At 46.1% G+C, this 23232-nt stretch overlaps 1 protein-coding gene across 4 annotated transcripts in view; it reads left to right on the top strand.

The window, feature by feature from the left end:
- LOC138631948 (rap guanine nucleotide exchange factor 6-like) overlaps positions 1-23232 on the top strand; it is a 128739-nt gene that overhangs the window by 7183 nt on the left and 98324 nt on the right. For all 4 annotated transcript variants that reach the window (XM_069717191.1, XM_069717184.1, XM_069717175.1 and 1 more), the window contains exons 2-4: positions 11332-11402; positions 12186-12242; positions 16716-16799. In XM_069717191.1, the coding sequence (XP_069573292.1) occupies positions 11332-11402; positions 12186-12242; positions 16716-16799 (212 nt within the window). The remainder of the gene's footprint in view (positions 1-11331; positions 11403-12185; positions 12243-16715; positions 16800-23232) is intronic.

Raw genomic sequence — 23232 nt, 5'->3', positions numbered from 1 at the left:
AACGTGGCAAGAAAATGCTTTGACTTAAGTTTTAAATCCTTTTTTTGTTGGGTTTTTTATTTATTTATTTTTTTTTATGTTCTTTGGAGCGCTGCCTTTCTTTAGTTTTTCCTGGGATTTTTTTTTTTTTTTTTTTGGAAGCCGCTTTGTAGTTCTTGGCGGAGTCTCTCGGGCAGGAGGTTACACAAAGACGCAACACCTGCCCACGCGTCCTCCCGGGCGGCCGACATATTCTTTAACTTTTCGCAGTCCGGGGCCGTTGCGACGAGGCCTCGCTTGCGAGGCTTCAGCTCGCTCGCTGTTGTTCTTGGAAGAGGCCGCGCATCATTTAGCGGCCGCGACCCGTTTCTCGCTTTGATCCCGAGGTATAAGAAAAGGTTTTTTTTTAGAGGGGGTTAAAACGATCGAGCTTTTTTTTTTTTTTTTTTTTTACCGAGGGTCCAGGAACCTTCGCGTGCAGGTGAAATTCAGCTACTCGGCAGAATATGCATCCGACCCCTGGTTGTCGACCTTTCGCTTGGACTGACAAAAGAATCGCGCTCGGAGGCCCGGCCGATACTGGATTTCTGGGGCCGACGTGGATTCGGATATTGTCCGCGCGTCGGTGCTTTGAAACCGTGAACTTCATTGGAAATGTAATAATTATAAATAACTGTTGTTTAAAAAGAAAAAAAAGAAAAATGCAACTGTCTAAATGACCCCCCCAAAACATCTTTTTCTCTATTAAGTTCTGCAAATAAAAAAAAGCGGTCTGGACGGCAGCGTACGCTGCTGCGAAACATCTGTATATATATATATATCGCTCAACATTCCTGGTTCCTTCCCAGATGTGCGAGCTGCACGTGCCGCGTCCCTGTACCGTCACAGATGCTGGCTTTTTAAAAAAAACGGCGTGTTGCCGTGTTGTCCGGATGAAACGAGGGCCGACGAATCTTTTGAATTGTTTCTTGAACGTTTCCTCGCGCTCGGCCGTGTTGACCGAGAGAGTCGTCGGCAAAGTTAAACAGTCCGTTCTGGTTTTGTCATGGAGAAGCAGCGAACTGCTTTTAATTTGTCTCTTTTTCTCAGCACCTTAGAGAAAAATGTCGTCATCCAACATGATCTTCTTCTTTTTTTTTTTTTTTTCAATTTGTCTCGTCTTCCTTTTTGGCAGCAGCTTCCCTGCTATTTTGGAGATTCGCTCGTCTGCTGCGTGCTGAGCGCACGTCGGGTTGCGAAGAACGGGCGTTTCGTTTCCCGTCCCGCAGACCGAACCCTTCCCCCCCCCCCCCACCCCCCCGGCCCTGCAGGTCTTACAAGAAACGAAGGGCCGGGCTGCGCACAAACTTCCCCGGCGCCTTTTCTCACGTTCTCGCGGTCGCTCGTCCACATACCTGCTCGCGATCCTACGAGCCGGTTGAGCGCGGAGGAATGCGCGTCGGCCGCGTCGTCGGTGCCGGCGATGACGTCGGAGTGGGAAGCTCACCTCTGGAATGCCGGGAACGCCGACGGCCGGATTTCCCCCCCCCCCCGGAACGTCCCGCCCGCCTCGCCGACTTGACGGTGTTAGACAGTGAAACGCGGAGGCCTCGTCGACGACGAAAGAAAAGGCCGCTCTCCTTCGAACGCGGCGCTCTTACCTGCTGCGTATGTGACCTAATAATTGAGAGATTTTTTTTTTTTCTTTTCTTTTTTTCTTCATGTTTGTGGACTCTACACGAATCTTCAACACTTTTTTTTTTTTACAGCGGTGTCATTTGAAACGATTGAGGCTTCGTGGCAGCGGACGGTGGAGCGCGCGTGGGGCCCTCAGCGTGACAGAAAAAAAAAAAAAAGAGACCGCGTTAAAAGAAAAGAGGCTTGAAAATAAGAATTAGGTCAGAAGTTACAAAAAAAAAAAAAGAAGTTGCCTGCGGGAAGATGTGTGTTGTTGTTTGCTTCGCTAATTTCACTATCACATTAGTCCCGGCAATTTCTTTTCTTTCATCTGCTCTAATAAGGAGGCTTTGTCCTTCAGGTTGCGCAACAGTACTGTACATGCTGCCGTTCTCCAGCCCTTTGACACGCCCGGTAATTATGGCACACCTCTATCGGATCAAATATTACCCGCTCGTCGCGCTCTTATCAGCGACGCAGTTTGGACCGCGGCCGACCCATTTACGGTGGCCCGGTATGCACAAATGCGCACGTCGTAAAGCTTTTCCTGCGACACTCCGGTTCAATCGGTATTCAAAGTCACTCCGTTCAGTCATTTGAGCATGTAATGTCTCATTCGTATGCAAATGTTAAAAACATCTTTAGAAACTTATGCAAATATTTCTCCTATAATTGGTTTCTCGGGCCTCACCTGATTTGGAAAGCTCCTCAGTTTCCCTCGTCTCAACTTAATCACGGCTCTGAGATCGTTACAAGAAACTGCAGTTCAAAAAAAAATTTGCTTTAAAATTGCTATAGTGTTGATTCAGCCGACTCGCAGCAACTCTTCGCGCAATAAAACCACGACCTCGACGTCTGATGCGATACGCCCGCCAATCCACCAGAGGGCGGTGAGTCAATTAAATCAACGATTAAAGGTTTGGGGGGGAATCACATCGTCAGGGTGACAATTTTCTCAAAACTAAATCATGAAAAAAAAGAAGTATAAAAAGTTGATACCGCCGAATTTGAAATGCAATTTAGAATACGCATAATTATTTTTGTATTGAAGGTTTTTTTTGTTGTTTTTTAAATCGGCTGCGAACATTTGTTTACAGGAAGACGAAGGGAGATAACGAACGTAGAGAAAGTTAACAACGGCTTCAGTCCCCCCCCCCCCCCCCGAGTGATCTCCAAATAGCTCCGCGCTTCGATTTTTGCGCTCTCGCAGCACCATTGGATCATTTCTTGTGTCGTCGGTGAACGAGTAGCGACCGGTTTGTTTGTCGATCCCGTGTCTGGTGAATTTCACCTAGTGAGAAAAAACAAAACAAGAAACTGTTGATATCTGCAGCGGGAAGTTTTTCTTGGGAAATGATGTTTGGTACACAATGTCGGGTGGTCCGAGACGTTTAGAAACCTCCGGTGTTGAGCGTAGAAAAGCCAAAGAATCGTGCCTGATGTTTTTTTTGTTTTTTTTTTGTTGACAAAACGTCCTTCGGTTTTGCTTCACACTGCTTTGGATTCATTCTTTTTCTGTCTCGTCTTGTCTCGTCTGTCTCGTCTGTCCCAGGCTCCGACGCTAGATTTCTCTCTCACTAGGGTGGTCTGGACTGCATTAGCCTTTTTTTTTTTTTTTTTTTTTTGTATTTTCCTAGTTTTCAAGGAAGACAATATATTTCTCTGGAGGGGCTGAGAATACTTTCAAGTGCTCGAGAGTCGAGTAAGTGAGAGAAAGTTTCTTCCCGCCAAGCTCCCGCGGCCAGATCTGCGGTGGGGCGAGCTCGAGCGTCGTCCGCCCGGCGACGCCCGGCAACTCCAAACCGCGCGCCCGCCCCGACGAGGAGGCCGTCCGCCGGCCGGGACGGTGGCTTCGGAGGTCCGACCGGTGCGGACTCGGTGTGATCTCGCGGGCGCTTCGGCCTCCGCTGTTGTGATTCGACGCGGCGCAACCGTGACGGTGGGGTCGGGGGGGGCTTCAGAAACGTTCTGAGACTCGTATCCCCCCCCCCCCCCCCGTGAATGGCGGGACGCTGCGAGCGACTGGACCTCGAGCTCAGTGCTCCTCGTGTTCGGTTGACGCGTTGCGATCCTCTGGAAAAGAGACGCGGACCTCCTGCAGCCGCCGGCGGCGGAGGTGTGTGTGTGTGTGTGTGTGTGTGTGTGTGTGTGTGTGTGTGTGTGTGTGTGTGTGTGTGTGTGTGTGTGTATGAGGGGGGGGGCAAATTATTTTTAAACCGCACATGACGAAAAGCTCTCCAGCTCTCAGTCGTCCCAACTCTGAAAACTCGCAGCTGGAAATCGTCCAGATCAACGACGGGATCGCGTTTTAAGCGGCTGAGTCAACGAGAGCGTGTAGCGGCGGCGCAGGCTCGTACGCCCGTCAGCCCGGAGCAATGACAGATGGGTTCAAAATGAGTTGGTAATGAGAGGGAGCAGGAGGGAGTGGAAAACACTGTTTTTAAAGGCGCGTTCAGGATCTCTTTGAAAATGTCTGAAACCCAACGGCTCGTTTTGAGCGCGAGGTACGTTGTAATTAGCGCGGACGAAACCGTGATATCTTTACAACTTCAAAGCACCGGCTGTAGCATCTTTTATATATATATATATATATATATATTTATAACGGGGCAGACATAAAAACATTTCCCCGCGTGTCAAAGTCCAGCAGTCGGGCCGATAACGACGATGGGCGGCGTCGCTGTGAATTCCACGTCGCGGTGCTGATTGGTTTTTATCGTTGAAAACATTTTCAAAATAGTATTTTCCCAGCGATTTTTTTGCAGGAGTGAAATGAATGAATACACGGAGCAGAAAAAAAAAGAAGCCTGCCATTGAATGCCTTTTAACCCGCGAAGAAGTTTGTGCTGTGGAAAGGTTAGGGACGCGGTGCCATAAAACAACTCGGCCGCCCGGGAAATAGCATGCCATGCAAAAAAAAAAAAAAAATAGCATTAGCGAAACCCCCAAAAAAGAAACACCTTTTCTCACTTAAAAAAAAAAAAAGAAAAAGAAAAGTGCATCGGAGACATAAAAGAAACTTCCTCCTGCTGCTTTATTCATTTCAACAAAAATAAAGAAAAGAAACTGCAGCTAAGATTACATAAAAGGATCAGATTTTCCATTTCTTGGTGTGGCAGTGTTTCTGTGCGTATGTGTGTGTGTGTGTGTGTGTGTGTGTGTGTGTGTGTGTGTGTGTGGCTGTTTGGTTTGGCCGGTGAGGAGATGGCAGCTGGTGTTGGTGCTGCTTCCCGGGCCAGACTCGCTTCTTCGCCCCTCTCCTCAGCGGCGGCGAGGAGGGCGAACGTCTCGACGCCGAGTCGGAAATGATCGGCGCGGCGCTCGCGGGGTGACGGTCTCCTACGTTTTTGCGTAAAATGGAGAAAGAATTGCAGCACGATTGGCCTCCTTCCCCGGGACGGGAGGAGGCAAGTGATTCATTTAAAAACAAAAAAACAACAAAAATTCTATTTCCCACTAAGCACCTTCTGAAGAGGTTCTTTTTTTTTGGGGGGGGGACCACTGATCTCCCGTGAGGCGCGTCCCCTCTTCTCGATCGCCGCGTGCTTCGCATCACGTACCGCAGTCGTCCATTTGAAAGTTTTTTTTTTTTTCTCCTGGTCATTGCCGACGCGCCCCTCTTCCTCCCTCCCCCCCCCCCACACTGTTTTCCATAACCCGCTCCACCACCGGCACCACCGCTGTCGTCATCGGGCTTTTTTTAATTTTTTTTTTTAATAAACCCAACTCCTCCGTTTTCATTGGCGCGGAAACCTTCCCAGAGTTTTTTTTTTTTTTTTTTTTTTTTTGCTCTGTCATGGATAAACGCGCAACTTTCTTCGGTAGCGTCTACATGTGACGGCCGACTCGAAACGGAGTCTCGAAACGAGTCGTTTCAGCCGAAGCAAGGCCTTTAAAAGTCCTGACAACCCTCTCGGGTTCTTATTACATGTTCTTTACCGACTCGTCTTCGCACAGAAAGCCTCTCAGGATTTACAAGTGCCGCTGTGGTTCCTTATCGGACCGGACGCCAACTAACTAACTAACTAACTAACTAACTAACAACGAGACGGGACCTCCCCAAGTCCTCAATAAAGCTCAGGCAAGTTTACCTGGAGCCTGATAGTCAAATTCAAAACGCTTCAAAAGCTGAAATAGAACGAAAACGCCCCAACATGCAGGATGTATAGTTTATTATGTGAATATTAAAAAAAATGATATAAATATAAGACTAGACAGAAAAATAACTTAAATCCAACTTGTATTTTTTTTGGGGAAAAAAAAGCTTCTACTTGAATAGCGACGACATAGGCGCGATTGTAAATATTTCCTGATTCGCTTCTCTTCTTTTAATCTATTCTGACAAATGATCGACAAATGAGTGTTTTCCCATATTCAATCGAACGTTGTTGTTGTTGTTGTTGTTTTTAAGACTTTTCGGAGTGACGTATTGAAACGGGTAACATTTTTTTTTTTTGTGTCTCTAGCTTTAGGCCCCGTTTTGCTTTATGCACAATATTGACACAGAGCCTTGGGGTGGGGGGGGGGGTCAGCAGTCCACATCATGTTCACGTTTCTGAAGGCAGGATGTCAGCCAAGCTGTTTGCTCATTCCAGCTTGAATGGACACGTTGTACAATATCCTCCCTCTTGTCAGCGGACGGGCTCGACCCGGCATACTGTACATTCTGGTGGAGGCGGGCGGGCGCGTGGGCTGACGGGTTCGACTGAACTCTCCACGAAGGGGCCCGGAGACCGGACCTGGTTTTGTCCTGAAAATGTTTTTTATTTTTTCCCTCGCCGCCGTGGGATCGTGAACTCCTGCGCGGTTTTTTTTTGTTGTTTTTTTGGGGGGGGGGTTTAGTGACGCCGAGGTGATTGCAAACAAGAGCATGACAAAATGAGAGCTTCCAGAGTTGACAGGTTTTTTTTTTGCACAACAGCGGCTTTTCTGTTCTTTTCTTTTTCTTTTTTTTTTTCACCGCCGCTTGCTCATCACCGTGTAGGAGTACCTCCAGATATCAGGAATTCTCTGGTAAAAGGCCCGCCTCGTGATGGGAAAGGGAGCAACGCGGTCGGTGGGTGGGACAAGAAGCTCTTTTACAGAAGCGCAACAACTTGCTTTTGTTTGACTGCTGCGGGTTCTGTGCCGCTGCAGCTTGTTTATGGATGAGTAATAGACATACTTGAGTCGCGTCGAAGCGTCGGGATCCTGTCAAGGTTGCAGGAGCGATTATTTAAAAAAAAAAAAAAAAAAAAACACACAGAAATCCGCTGTTGCTGTAAAACATGGATAAAGTAGCTTCGACAATTAGTTAGATTTAAAGTCTATAAACAGTTACGGGTCACACGGCAGCTCCCGTACGACAGTGCTTTCGCGTCAGTTTTCTTCTGCTGTAATTTCCTGAAATTAGCAAATAAAACACGTTTGGTCTTTTTTTATATATATATATATATATATATATATATATATTTTATTTATTTATGTGCTCTTGCAGTCTGGATTTCTGCTGTCATAATGGTAGAATATTATTCTTGCTTCTTAGACTAAATGTGTCAGCAGGTAGACAATCTGTTTGGGCAAAGTCTATTAGTTAGTTACTTATGGAGTGATATTTCTGCCAGGAGGTGGCAGCAGCACTGTAGCTACCTGAGTCTCCCACAAAGACACACACACACACACACACACGCACACACACACACACACACACACACACGCACGCACACGCACACAAGCAGCACAGGCTCAGTGCATCACCGATCAGCTCCATTTCTCTCATTTATTAGTTTGCTCACCGGAGGATCTGAATTCAGGACCTTCCTGTAGTTAGTTGAAAACCTGGCGCCGACCCAGATAGACGGTCTCCTCTCAGCCGACGTCCCTTTTGTGCTCAAGAGCTTTGCAGCCGTGTCGAGGGTCAAATAAAGCACGGAAATCCGCGATATCGCTTTAATATTTTGATTTCGATATAGTTGATTTTTTTTTTTTTTTTTTTTTTTAATAAGCATCCATCTGGAAGTACTTTGACTTGCAATTAGAGCTGAAGCGTCTACCCCCCCCCCCCAAAAAAAAAGCGAGGCATAATTTAACATCGCAATGCCGATCCGAGGCCGTTTACATTTCACCCCTAAAAATCTGGGATAGTTCAGAGTTGTTGTTTTTTTTTTGTTGTTGTTTTTTTCCAAGTGTCTTGATTTTTGTCTGCATCAGACCCCGAATGAAATGCTGCGGTCTCAGCCGGGCCGATGGGCTAACGGATGTCTCTCCTGAGCATCCGACGTCCTAATCAGACACGGGGTCGTTCGGCCAAACCGCACGAGCCCCTGGGGAGGGCGGGACGACGCGGACGACAGTGCGTGACCCCGGAGGGGAGGGGGAAGGGGGCTTTAGCTTTGGCACCGTTCCATTAAAACATCGGGATGGTTTCAGGGACGATCCGAGCGCCGTACGTACACACTGAGAAGAGATCGGCGCCGTCCTCGGAGAGACCACGTTACCGTCCTCTCTCTCTCTCTCTCTCTCTCTCTCTCTCTCTCTCTCTCTCTCTCTCTCGGGGACACCGCAGATTGAAAGGACAAAGCGGAGATCCCTTCCCTCGGACATTCCTGCCATCTATAATCTTGCGTGTAGTCTTTTGGTTCGAACGGACTATCCCGCGCGGTCGGATGCGACCCCGGGAATGACCCCGGGGGCCGCGTCTCAACCGTTTTAGAGACTTGTTGAATAAACTTCACGGCCCGGTTCGAAGGGTGCAATTTTGCCGCCGTTGAACGTCATTGCGTTACACCTCCACGGCCTCGTTGAGACTTAATTAAAAGATAGGACGAAATTAAATGTTTTTATTCATGAAAGAATGGGAAAAAAAAAAAAAAAAAATCCTTTTCCTCCTTGAAACATCCAGAATCTATGTATATGCAAATATTTTTTTTTTGGTGAGGGGGGGGGCTTATCCCTTCGTATAAGCGAGCGCCTTCGGGGCCGGGTGTCCTGACGTGCACACGTTGTATTTGATGTATTTGCCCCGCCCCCTCTTCTGATGCCCGCGGACCAGGTCAAGCTCTCCTTAAGAAGTCCTGGAGAATTGAACTCTGAGATGGAAATAAGGTTTCTCTTCAGGAAACATCTGGAGAGAGTCAAGTTGTACATATTTATATACTCCAGAGGCGCGGAAATAACCGGCGAGCGTCGAAAGCGCGGGCCGCCGCGACCGCGGAGAAAGACGAGCCGCGCGTTCCGATTCCCCTGAACGCAACGCCGCACGGCAGGAGTCGCACGGTGCGGAATCGGGGAACTGAAATTGTCCGCCGCGGGACCTGTCCCTCGCGAGCTTCGGGAAGCGTTCGTCCTTTCGGTCACCGTGCGTCCGGCGGCGCGGAGCGGCGGGCGTTGCAAACGGCTCCCGTCGCGTTTCTTTCTGGCGTTGCTGGCGCCGAGGCGGCGCTCGGGTCGTCAGCGCAACAAATTCCCAGCGAATGCGCGGGACAGGCCCGGCGGGCCGGGATTCACCCGATACCGCCTCTCGCCTCTGCGGTTTGGATCCCCTTCTCCCTCCCCCGTCTTGTTTCTCTTAGTATTTTCCGTTGTCTTGACTCCTCTCCGGACACCCCCGACCCCCCCTCCGCCCCCTGCCACCGTTCTCCTCTCTCTTCCCTCCTCCTCCTCCTCCTCCTCCTCCTCCTCCTCCTCTTTCACCCGGCCCTTCCTTCCTGTGTCAGATCGAGCTAACAGCACATCAGGGGGTGCGTTGGTCCGTTGCATTAAAGGCTCCCCGTTACCCAGTGTTGATCTCAGCTTCCGCCGGCTCCCACTGCGTGACTCAATTTACCAGCGCACACATGACATGTTCACACACACACGCGCACACACACACACACACACACACACACACACACACAGTAGAAACTACAGTCTTCTTTCACAATAAGCTGTTCGTCTTTGTCTCTCTCTGCTGCATTGAGGATGTCGTTGCGTCTACGCCGCCGTGAAACGAATAGTTCCCGTTTCACGACGCCGATCGAATTCATGTCGTCGGGCGCAAAAGTCGCCGTTCGTCAATCTTGACGCGGCGGCATTAAAATAGCGACGTGATTTGCGTCGCGCGGCTCAACCTCGAGGCAGTTTACGGCGCTGCGCACGAAGCGCGAAAGGCATGAAATAATGTAAAGGCAACATAAGCCACAACAACAACAACAACAACAACAAAAACGCATTGATTTACAAATCAAAAAGAGTTTGTTTTTGCGTCGTCTCCGAGAGAGAGAGAAAAAAAAGTATATTGGCTGTTAAATATACAATCCCATCATTTTCTTCCCCCCCCCCCCAAAAAAAAAAAAGGTTGGAGCGTCTGTGTCGGAGTTCACTTTAAGGTACGCACCCTCAAGAGTACACAGGGAGTTTCTCTCCGGCTGTTAGTTTTCGCATGAAACACTTAAAACACAATAAATTACCGACTGAACAGCAAATCCACGATCTGTTTTAAACTGTGTGTAAACAAACGCAGCTGCGGGGAAAATGCAGCACACGTTAGGATTTTAGTCCTCGAGGGACTTTCTGATTTATTAGTTTCAGATTAGGCCACTGCAGATGTCCTAACTTCTTTGTGCGTTCTTGCTAAACTGCAGGTGTGCTTTGGTTTTTATCCTAAAGAGGGAGGATTGTTAGAGATTCTTTTTTTTTTTTTTATCAGACTCCGATCATTTTTTTTTTTTTTCTTTTTTTGGTCTAAAAGTGCTTCTTTGCTTCAAATGCTTTGGTTTCAGGTAACCGCTCGAGCGATGCGGGAAACGTACATACTACAAATGCGGGAAGTTGGACCTTTACTTTTGGCTCCTGGCACGACCAGTGGACTCCGGTCGAGCGTTCAAACTGTGCTTTCAAGGAAAAGTTTGACATTTTTACAGAGAGTTTGAGAAAGGATCGATATCGCTCGTGTCTATTAGTAACATATCGACGTGTGTGTGTGTGTGTGTGTGTGTGTGTGTGTGTGTGTGTGTGTGTGTGTGTGTGTGTGTGTGTGTGTGTGTGTGTGTGTGTGTGTGTGTGTGTGTGAGCGAGCCAGCCATGCAGTCCACCTGTTAAAAGCAGTTGCCTCGCGGCCTCAGCGGCCGCTCTTGTTTGTTTGATCCTACAGATGCTTATGCGAGGCTTTCACGCGCGCACTCTGTCATCCCCTTAATGTTTTGACAGCTGGCCCTGATAGAGCACTATTTTAAGGCCGTGGGTGGTGGATATATCTACGCGCGCGTCCCGCCGCCGTCGCGCGCGCGCGCGCGTAAAGCGGTATGCCTGTCTTGTCTGGTTCCAAGGTGTCAATTTGAGAGGCAGTATTTGGCGCAGTCCGAGCGGCTTCTGTTGAGCAGCGCGGCACGCGATTTACACGTTGCCGAGACGTTCCACTCGCTCCGAGCAACGAGCTGACTTTCTTTCGAAGCTTTCGCTCTTTTAACGCCGCCACAGCAGCTGGCAGATGTTACAAACTCGTGTGTCCGTGCACTGTTTATCGTTTGAACGTTGCTAAGTGGCTTTCCAGTCAGTTGCAAAGGTCAACCACAATACTATGTGTATATCTAAATATATATATATATATGTATATACTACATATATTACCGCATGTGCCATGTCTTAGGATGTGAGAGTTCATGGCGATGTATTGTAATCATTTTTTTGCCGGTGGATGACATTCATTAATATTGATTTCATTGTCTTCCCGTCCCTCAGGACCTGCACACCATCTACTCCCACCTCTACAACATGGACGTCCTCTCTCACCTCCGGGAACATCAGCTAAGGTGAGTCGGTTTCATTTCACTTCAAAACTTTCAACCAAAAGTGTTGAACTCTAACTTTTGTGTTCGACTCGCTGTTAAATGAGATATCAGGCACAATATTGCTTCATCAAATGAACTTTAAAAGTAGCCTGCAGGCCTATGTTCTACATGAATTGTTATATGCAGCACTTAGAATTTCTTTGCGGATGCCTTTTATTGGTTTTCCCTCCCTGGCTTCATCATTCATTGGACCTCCACATTTCTTTTAGACATTCGTGTGTTCATTCCCAACCATTTTGAAATGTTCTTCTTTCATTCAGTAATGAATGCCTTCGGTAGTTTGATTAGTTTGAGCGGGTGACAAGAATGACATTTCAACTTTAGTGTTAACAAAAGGGACACGAGGAGACTGTAACAGACATCGAATCGACTGCGTGCTCCGTAAATAACAGATAAATTGTAGCAGTAATATGCTACCGAACCTCCATCCAATTATCAAGACAGATTATGAGCTCATTTGACTTGCACGCATGAACCCTGGTGAGTTCTTCGGACCAAAATCGAAGACGCAACTCGGCCTGAAGAAATAGAAATGTAGTTTGGGCTGCAGCCAGAAACTGAGTGGCGGGTCACCTTAACACTCCGAGCTGACAGGCGTTAATGATGGTGCCAAAAATGAGAGAATTTGGTGCCTCCAGAGGAAAGAAAAAAAGAAGAGAGATGGATGTGTGATGGATTGTAAAAGCTAGAAATATATCATGAGATGTTTTGAGAAAGTCAATGTCTTTGTCTTTCTGTCTCTAGGTCGATGTGCACCTCAGCCAGGTATGAGAGACATGAGGCAAACCACATCCTGTTCTAGTAAGTGCCAACTCTCACACTAAGCAGGAAATGCACCCCTTCCCCCTCCCCCTCCTCATTACCCCCTCCATGAACTGCAGCATTTCCCCTCCAGTAGCTTTAACATTACCACTCTATAGCTGCCTAGGTCCTAACCTCCTTAGGTGTGTGTGGTCAAGCAGACTGGTTGTGTGAGATCGGTGGGGATGAGGATTAGGCCAGACCACGTCCGCTTTAAAAGATCAAATGACTTCAGCCAAGACGACATGCCGAAATCAATCTGTAAAGTAAGTTTTTAAAAAAAATTACACAAAATGAAACTCCCGTCTTTTAAAAAAAAAAAAAAAAGATTAAATAATCTACTAAGGTCACCGTCGCGTTTAGCGAATATCCATCAGAAAGGAATAAATAGTGTATTTGTGTCCATGTTCATGTGACTCACTGGCGTGTCTGAATGCGTTTTGGACAGCAACGGAGCTCGAAGGCCCAGAAAAATAAGGGATTCGTCGAAGTGAAGAAAAAGTACGATGCTCCCAAACCTATCCTTAAAAGTGGCCTGAAATAGACCGCGACCGGCTTTGCAGAAATCCCGAACATCTGTTAAAGCCAGGTAACATCTGCTTGGCATATGATCATATCTACCCAACACCTCACTTCGAGTTCAGTGTTCAGCCAGAGAAAATATTATAAGTTAAACCTGACACGAAGCTGCTGTTGAATCAGCCAGTCTTCCGCTGGAGGTGTTTTTTTTTGTGTGTGTTTTCATTTCATATGTTTTTCTCGCTCAAAGCGAATGAAATGAAAAGCCATAAAGGAGGTATATTAAAATAATATACGCGGAGGAGGAGAGAAAACAAGAGGCGGATATGTTAAAGAGGGAAGAAGGTGGAAGGGGAGGGAGGCGAGACGAGAAATGAGCCGAGGGGAGGAGGAATGAGAAGGCGAGGTGGAAGAGGGATGAGGAGGAAGTGTGAGAGATAGGAGGAGGACAGAGACAGATGAAAGGATAAGAGAGAAGCTCCGCATGCTGTTGATGTATTGTCATGCTCACTAGAACCACATTAGACTCTCGGTGGTTTCATTTAGCATCAAATAAACACGTACCAAAAAAAAAAAAACAAAAAATCTCTCTCCCCGACACTCTCCTTCCTCTCGACCAGAGGACAGGCCTAAGTACCTTAACCCTGACCGAAGTGGCTGCCATGTCCAATTAGCCTTCTCCTACACGCACACGCACACACGCACACGCACACACACACACACACACGCACACACGCACACACACACACGCACACACACGCACAATACCGGCAGCAGATGACAGCAATCAAGGTCTCCCCAATGAAACCGCAATAATAGTTCGTCAGGTTGGCCTCACTTAAACCCCAACGCAATTATGTTTAGATTTCTGCTTTCCTTCGCCACATTCAACGATAAAGAAAACTGCAAAAAACATCAACGGGATTATTTTTGTGTAATTTGCCAATTTTTTTTATTATTATTATTTTTTTTTATCAATTTATCACTAGAGATGGGCAGTTGTGAAAAATGACCCATATAATGTCACGATGACAAAATCATCTCTATAGTTTCAGCTTTGTGCTTCCAACATTTGGGTTGGCTGAGGAAATACATAAACAAATTAAAACTGCGAGCAGTGACACGCGGGCCCTCGGACAAGTGCACGTCGGGCGGGAGGGGGGGGGGGCTCCCGGCGGGTCGGGGCGCGTATTCCCCACATTCAATACATGAAGTGAAGGTTCCACTTAAATCAGGTTGCGCACAACCGAGTTCCCCAAACCAGTTGAGGAAACAGGCTGGCTTGTGTTATGATCGGAGAGTTTGGGGAAAAAAAAAAAACGATGAAGACAAAGACTCAAAAGAAAACACATACATTTAAAAATTGCCCAGAAATACTAATACTCATATTAATATAGTGAAAGGCCCAATACACGGGAAGGTGAAACCTCCTTGACTCTCTTCACCACCAGATCAATTTCACATTTCCACCTGAGGTGTTGTAAGTTTATTGCGTCATGTTCCACTCGACTGAAAAATGTGCGTAAAACTCAGTATGTTTTTTTTTTTTTTTTAAAAGAGGAAGTGGCTTGATGAATGAAATACATCCAACCTCGAAACCAGGTAAATGAATGCTGAGGAGACGTCTGCAATATTAAAAACCCGTCAGCATTCATCTGCACCAAAGATGAACGTTGGAGACGGAGCCAGCAGGAAAGATGCACCATTAAAGATCATTTGATCAATCTTTCAACAGATTTAACCGTCAGATTGAACGGCGTGTGTGGCCACGTTTTTTTTTTTTTAAATCTGAATTTTCTGGCACAGCTTTTGGTTGTCTGCTCGCATAACTTTGCAGAGGTTTGATTTATCGCGGAAGAGAAATTTGAACGTTCCTTCTGAACTGCAGGCTTCCATTTAAGCTGCTGTAGTCGTCAAGCAAACGTACTCCTGCGTTTAAAAAGTTGTTCATTCATTTCCAGTTTATTTGTTAAACCGAGTCACCTCATAAATGCGTAACATCTACATAATATTGTAGACAAATGAAATCTATCCCATTTAGAAAAGTTGTTTATGTGATGTTAAAGTAAATGGAAATAACATGTGCCCATATACTTCAATGCAGCTAGAATTTATTAGTATCCATAAATCAAATTGTTTTCTGCATCATAATGTTTCCATCTTTGTCCAATTATTCCCGCCCCCCCCCCCCCCCCCCACACACACACTATGGTGCATCTCTCATCTCTAGTCTTCAAACACTTTCTCAGTCTTTTCCTCCCAGTCTCTTTTTTTTTTTTTTCATATTCATAACCAAACGCACAGACACTGTGTTTCCCCCCCCCCCCCCCCCCGACTCACCTCTTCATGTGTGATTGCTTCCTCGCTTGCTGCTGACTCGAGCACCCGTCTCATTAGGCAGCTAATGAGACTGATGCGTGGGGTAAACGCGGGAAGCGCGCACGGCGCACATGAAACACTGCGGAGAGTCGTATAGCGCACATGTTTGAATCTGTGTACAGATAAAAGAATTCCGTGTTGCTGCTGTCGCGACGTTCACGCCGGATTACGTGACAGCGCTGTTGGTCCCGGGGCTTTTAGCGTGGCTGCCGGTTATTAATAGACCCCCCCCCCCCCCCCCCACCCACCCTGCAGGAATAGCACGTTTTTTTTTTTATAGTGGTTCTATATCCTAAGAATACATTTATGCGGATGCAAAATGCAACACTTTGCATTCAAAGCTCCAGAGCGCTTTATATTATTCTTTCAGAGCTCTCGCCCTTCAGTTCTCTTGACATGACTCCTGCATTTTTCAAAGTCTGGCTCGTGTTGAATTGTTCTCTCTCGCTACCCAATTCAGCCATAAATGTACAGCCAGCCATCCGTAGTGAACAGAACAGCCTCAGGTGCACAAACTGTCTTGTACCTCACCAACAGGGCTGTCACCAACATGACATTTTTGTTGACGATTATCATGCAAATAATTGCAGTTGATGATTTAATTGTCTTTTTCTATTCATTTTATACCACAGTGGTAGTTTAAGCCTTTGTCATATAGTTTAATAATGCACATGCAGCTCATGAAGAAGAGCCATCTATTGGCTGCGGTGACTGGTTTTCCAACTAAATCCATTAATGTAATGTCAGTAGATGCTCATTAAAATGTGGTCAGTCGAACATTAGAAGTTGAGCGCCTTGAGATAAACATTTGTTCTCCACTGGTATGTCTTTAAACCCCGAAAGAAGAAGGAGGCGCAACAAGATGACATCATTAAAAGCACCGGGCGAACCTCAAATGGTGGAAAATGTCACGGAAATAATGATGGAAATGTGGCATTTGTGTTAGTTCCATCCAGCTGTTTTTTGTACAGATGAATGGAAACGATTATGCAAAATCATTGCAGTTGGCTCACATAATTTGGATCGGGCGATTATGTAATGATTGTGACAGGCCTGCCCACCGATTCATAAAAACAGCACAAACACAAGCAGAGCAGAACATACTGAAACAGTGCACCAACAAAAAGCTAGTGTGTCTTTATACTTAAAATGTATTATTGTTTTTGCTGCAGTTTAATACTTTAGTGTACAAAATTAAACAGATTTAAACTAAAAGCACGTTCAGTGCTTCAGTTTATAATTTAGTTTTTAAAAAACAGCATCTATTTTTTTGTGGGATACATGTGTTGGAGGTGTGGAAGTTACTGTTCGAAAATAAAACTGCACCTAAAAGAACTGCAACCCAAAGTAACTGGTGAGCTGGATTTAAGAAATTAATCCCATTTACTTAAAAAAAACAAAAACAAAAAAACAACCCCAACAACAACAGTTAATTCATTCCTAATTATGAAATGTAACGCAAGCGCCAAACTGACATTTCCCACAGTGTGCACTTTCAAACACATGCGACTGTACGTTGTTATGAATCACAGACTGCACTCTCACACCACCGTGTTGTGTCTTTTTCTGTTTCAGCCCAGACAGCATCGCTACCTGTTGGTACATCCTGCTCTCAGGATCGGTCTTCGTCAAGGAGCACATGTACCTGGCAAGGTGCTGGTATGTACCAACACACAAACACAAACACAAACACACACACACACACACACACACACACACACACACACACACACACACACACACACACACACACACACACACACACACACACACACACACACACACACACACACACACACACACACACACACACACACACACACACACACAGAAAACAAGAGAACAACATCTTGATGGGGTTAGACGAGGAGGTGTCTTGTATTGTGAGAAGAGGTAGGATTTGTTTGACATCACGTGAAGCGTCAACAACCTGGCAGCTCATCAGATGGAGTCTGGATGCGTGTGTGTTTATGTGTGTGTGTGTGTGTGTGTGCGTGTGCGTGTGTGTTCATCTGTAACATGACAAAGGAGACGGCATGTCACCGAGCTGTAAGGTATGAAAAGACAGGTTTACTGACATGTGAGGGAATTGTGTGTTTGTACACTTAAACGCACAAAAACAACACTTGTATATCTCGCTTGTGTAACGTAAGTCCACGTTGGACAGATTTCTGTCTCACATCCTTCTGCAGGGTGTTTATTTATTTATTTTTTTCATACTTTAAATGATGCCAAAAAACTCAAATCTTTACTTTCTTTAACTTTTTTTCATTAGTTCCTTCAGTGCCTGCTGCATCACAGTAAACATAAAGGCTTCAATTTAAATAACATAGCGGACAAGAAATTTCACAAAGACCATTAAATTAAATCCCAGAACATGCAGTCAAGTGCAGCCCAGTCCAACTTTTAGCTTAGCTTTGCATAAAAAAAAACAAAAAAAACGGAAATAGCGTTGTAGTTAGCGTGCAAACCTGCTGTATGTGGTTCATTTAATCCATACAAAGACCAGGCTATGCGCTTTTACGGGTGGTTGTGTTGTCTCGACTGGGTGCACTGACCTGCGACCGCTGGTTGCCTGCCAAGATCACAGCGATGCCAGGACTCCAGGAAGTTACCGCTTTTCGTGAATGAGCTTTTTTGTCTGGCCGCAAATTTGAAGGAAGTGCATGCCTCAAATATCGATCCTGACGTTATCGTCACATCGACGGCGCGAGCAATGTCTCGCGGAAAGCTTGAAAGTCTCGATATTCAAGAAGCTCCGTCCTGTCTTTTGTCAGCGAAGGAGGAGCTTTGAGAGATTCAGGATCATTTCGTGATTTAATAAACCCCCGTTGTAAGAAACTACCAGTCCTTCCTCCTCCTCCTCCTCCTCCTCCTCCGAGCAGTCAGAGTGCCAGTAAAATACCCTGAACTGAAATGTCGCACCTGTTTAAGCAGCGGAATTGATGGTAATAGGGAAAGCCGTGACAGCAATTGCTCGAGGTCAGCCCTCAGCTCCGTGTTTACCCTCCCTCTGTTGTTATAGTTGGACTGAAACGTGCCAAAAACGGAAAGGAGGGGCCGATACCTTCTGTTCCGTTTCTGGCCGCCAACTCTACCTGCTGAAGGCTGAAGTGCGATCCAACACGACGCTCACTGTTGTATTAGCAGAGTTCACAGCAGGAACTTCTGTCAACGGAATCAACGTTTTGAGACTCGCGTCCCTAAAGAGGTAAAGTGAAAGTTATGGATAACTTTACAGGATAGAGACTTGGTTCTTTTTTTTTCTCACGTTTGTTGCGTTAGTTGTTGCTTTTCAGCCAGTTGCAATTCATTTGACCACTATTACAAAATCTGGGAAAAAAAAAAAAAAACCCAGAAAGGAATAACATGTTTTGGGTCCTGGAAGATCAAAAGTACAATATGCACCAGATTTACTTCTTGTATTAGCCAAATTAGTTTGTATAATGACATGAAATATTATTGATTACTGTGAATGGGTAATTGCAACACCAAAAGCAGTTAAATAAAGCAGGCCAATAATAAAAAAAAAAAAATCATGAAGATGAGAAGTTTTCTGCACTTTTCAACTACTTACATCATTAATTGATTAGTTGTTTAGTCTCTAAAATGTTAAAAGATAATAAAATGTCCATTGTGGTTTGAAACAGCTTGTTTTTTCTGACCAACACTTGAAAACTCAGAGATATGTGGTCTACTATCATCCAAGACTAAGAAAAGCGGCAAATCGTCGCAATAGGGAAGCTGTAAATCAATATGATGTATTTTTTTCTGTTAAAAATTTGCAATTAACAGTTCTCAAAATAGCTGCAGATAAAATGTTTAATTGTAGACTAAATGTTGCTGCTGTAGCGCTGCATGAAATAAAACAATCAAGTGTGCAACCTGCAGTCAGCGATGCTGGATAACCACCTCGTCCTCCTCACTGTTAATTGCTTCTGATAAAAGTATCAGCTAAATAAGCAGAACTGAACTGAAGTCAAACAAACAAATAAGCAACAACGTGACTGCAGCTGCTTGTGGTAATGACTGACTTCACTCGTTACGTGATGAAGGAACAACAACATCGACTGGAACACAAAGCAGCAAATGACCAACTGTAGCCGAGAGAATTGTTGTTGTTGGCCGAGTATCAATAACCTGAGGGCAGTTTGGACTCTGTGTGTGTGTGTGTGTGTGTGTGTGTGTGTGTGTGTGTGTGTGTGTGTGTGTGTGTGTGTGTGTGTGTGTGTGTGTGTGTGTGTGTGTGTGTGTGTGTGTGTGTGTGTGTGTGTGTGTGTGTGTGTGTGTGTGTGTGTGTCATTCCAGTGTGGGTCAGTTGATAACAGAGGGAGGGGGGGGGGGTTGGTGCCCTGCAAAGGACTGGAGGGTGTGTGTGTGTGTGTGTGTGTGTGTGTGTGTGTGTGTGTGTGTGTGTGTGTGTGTGTGTGTGTGTGTGTGTGTGTGTGTGTCTGTCTGTGATTTGGAGTACTAGTAGCAGCAGGGGGACTTGGAAAGGGTCATAGGGGGAGTTGTGTGTGTGTGTGTGTGTGTGTGTGTGTGTGTGTGTGTGTGTGTGTGTGTGTGTGTGTGTGTGTGTGTGTGTGTGTGTGTGTGTGTGTGTGTGTGCGAGGAATGCGGAACCCCTGGCAAAGCGCTGGCTGGCCATGTGTTCCTGAGCAGCCTGCCCGCCTGGAGCCCAGAAGCACATCCAGGCAGGAAATGAGCAGGCTACTACACACACACACACACACACACACACACACACACACACACACACACACACACACACACACACACACACACACACACACACACACACACACATACGTACACACACACACACACTGGCAAACACTCACCTCGCTGGAGCCAGTGGACAGACAGACAGAAGTGAACAGAGGGAGAACACACTCCTCCCTCAGTTTAAGACCAACTCAAAGCCAGTCACCCACTTCTGCTTTCTGAGGAAACTTTTCACTTGTTCACACTCTGGAGTACAAAACAAACACACTCGGATCTAATCCTGGATTATGTGAACAATGAACTTTCCCCCCCCTTCTCATTGTGGATAATATGCTGGATATCACTTCACTTGCAAGGAATCCAAAGACGAGGACCCCAACATTTCTGTTCCTGGTTCGTAATCTTAAACCTTTTTTAAAAAAAAAAAAAGTTCTTTCTCCTGTTCCCGTTTGTTTGCGTCTTTCACTCCGGACGCACAACGCTGTAACGCAACAGTGAATGGACGCTTGTTCATGGAGAGATTTTTTTAATTTATTTATTATTATTTTTTTTTTATTAACTCCCTCTCTCTTTTCTTTCTGCATTCTTCAAACCCGGCTTGCTCCATTTCCTGCCTGCCGTCCGTTTAAACCCGAGTGGATAGCCGGGGAAGTCCCCCACGGCTCTGTGGCAGGATAACCCACCGCCGCCGGGCCCCCGTAGCCCTGAAAAACACACCGCCGACTCCTGTGTGGTGTCCGTCTTTATCTGCGCTGATTATCTTAACGAGAAGCAGACCTCGCTTTTCGTTAGAAACACAAACACGAAAAGTTTGTGCTGGCGATTTGTAGTCGATGGCTGCTGGTAATTAATGATTTAACGAGCAGTGAAAAGTAGCTCAAAACAATGAGGGGGGGGGGGGGGGGGGAATACAACTTTTCGTCCTTGATGATATTATGGATACACAGAGAAAGATTGTCCACACTCTGGTACAGTACGTCTTGTGTTAACCTCACAAGTCAAACAAATACAATCACCGCTGCGTTTACCACTGATTGGTCAGATTCTTTTCCTCCCTCGAAGCCCCGAACACCGAGAAAACTGCTGGGAGCTTCCTGTGTTATAAGAAAGCAAAGATTAGAGCGAGATACTCTGCAGTGGTGGGCAGTGAAGTGTGAATGGTTATATCTCTCTCTCTCTCTCTCGAAGCCACCAGGATGCCTTAATTCACTGCAGTGAGGTTAAGCAGCAGCAGCAGCTGTTGATGCTGCTCTGTTCTGCTCTGACACGCTCACACTGGAGTTTGTCCTCTTCAATGATCATCGGGATGTTTCTGAATGACCCACTACATTACTCCTCGGACTCTGTCTGGCGGGGTTGTGTGTGTGTGTGTGTGTGTGTGTGTGCGTGTGTGTGTGTGTGTGTGTGTGTGAGCGAGCGAGCGAGTCAAAGTGGTCAGTGTTGGCCAACAAAACACTAAAACTGAGAGGAGGAACAGCCGAGAGGACTAAGAAGTAGGATTTTTGTGTGTGTGTGTGTGTGTGTGTGTGTGTGTGTGTGTGTGTGTGTGTGTGTGTGTGTGTGTGTGTGTGCGTGTGTGAGAGAGCGAGTCAAAGTGGTCAGTGTTGGCCAACAAAACACTAAAACTGAGAGGAGGAACAGCCGAGAGGACTAAGAAGTAGGATTTTGTGTGTGTGTGTGTGTGTGTGTGTGGTCTGTGGTTTTCTTACTTTACTGTTGGTCATTATTGCCATGGAAACGTGAGTGCCAATTGGGCACGGACCTCTGTTTGGTTTTGATTTTTGAGTGAAACTCCCTCAAACTTTCTGTTGACTCAAATTCCACATTCAAATATGGCCTCCACTTTGCAGGGCAGCATTTCTGGTCAGATTTGTGAGTGGAAACTTTTCCAGAAGTGCAGAATTTGGAGACTTCATTTGTGGCGTTGTTTTGCACACAGTAGACCTGCGTGAAAAAAAAAAAAAAAAAAATGCTGCCACCTCTTTCATTTCAAAGGAGCCAGACCAGTCACACAACACACACCAGTATACCAGCGCAGCTCATTCTGGCGGGAGAAAAAATAAATACCAATAAAATGGAACCTCGCCCGACTTTTGCCACAACACAACAGCTTACCATACGCTGCTGTGGTGTCCAACCAAATGCAAAAATGACATCTTTATATTTATTTTAGCTCCGTTTTGTTTCCCTCGTTCAGACACCGCCCTTTTTAAATATGACTATTTTGCACTTTGCTGGTTTTTCCAGACACCTCGGTGTGTGTGTGTGTGTGTGTGTGTGTGTGTGTGTGTGTGTGTGTGTGTGTGTGTGTGTGTGTGTGTGTGTGTGTGTGTGTGTGTGTGTGTGTGTGTGTGTGTGTGTGTGTGTGTGTGTGGCCTGAGTTTCTACGCCGGCTGTCATGGTTTATTGCCCAGGGCGCTGCAGCTGTCACTGGACCGTCGCTAAACCAACCTGTTCTCCGGTCCGCCAACAACTTGTTTCTGCAGGAAAAAAAAGAAGGGAGAGAAATCATCACCTGCTGAAATCCAGCACAGTTCAGTTCTGTGGGAGGAGATTTCCATCTCCAAGGAAAGGTGATTTATTAAAACCTCCCCCAATTTTTTTTATTAGCTCTCCCGACCACGTGTTGCTGTAGCAGCAGCATATTATTTACAGTAAGTGTAAAAAGGTCGCAGACGTAACGAATTTAGTTGTTTCAAATACGTTGACATACTCTGGCTGTGCACGATCTCGATGGTTTTGGATTTTTGCCTGGTGTCGGTTTTGCTGTATTTCGGTCCGATCGGAGAAGTTTCGGATGTTTCCTGCTTCACAACTTCCGGAAAGTATGAAAACGCAGATTCCCACGACATCCGGCTCATCCGTCGCCACCCGAGCTGTCGGGATATTGATTGACGTCGTCGTGAGTCCGATACTCTTGAGGAGGTCCGAGCTTCGTGTGGTAACGCGCCGGTGCACGTCGGTACAGCTCAGCCTCGTTCCACCTCAACTGAGCACTCGGTGAAGTTATCCACACCGCTAACTGAGCTCGTTCTTAACAGGGAGATTATTATTATTATTTTTTTTTTGTTGTTGTAAATATTTCATCCCGATAACCGCTTGCAGAGCTAACTGAATTTACTGACGAAGCTAACGTCGGCTCGCTAATATCCGACCTGTTCGTAGCGAAGAGTTAATATGAAATGTAGCTTGCATATTTGACGTGTCTTGTTCTAAACTGCATGCAAATGACTCGCTCTGAAACATGTGCTTCACGTCCGCGCGAGGCGCATCGGGGTTCCTCAAGTCCGCTCCTTAAGAAGGAAACGCGCCGAGATGGGAGAGCAGATGCCGAATCACCGAGGTGCAAGCGAGGTCTCAACCGCGG

The sequence above is a fragment of the Brachyistius frenatus genome, unplaced genomic scaffold, assembly GCF_029030835.1.
Source record: "Brachyistius frenatus isolate BFR_SWC_R1_liver_20210118 unplaced genomic scaffold, ASM2903083v1 Contig_5, whole genome shotgun sequence".
Lineage (NCBI taxonomy): Eukaryota > Metazoa > Chordata > Actinopteri > Embiotocidae > Brachyistius > Brachyistius frenatus.
This window is presented reverse-complemented; position numbering and strand designations above follow the sequence as displayed.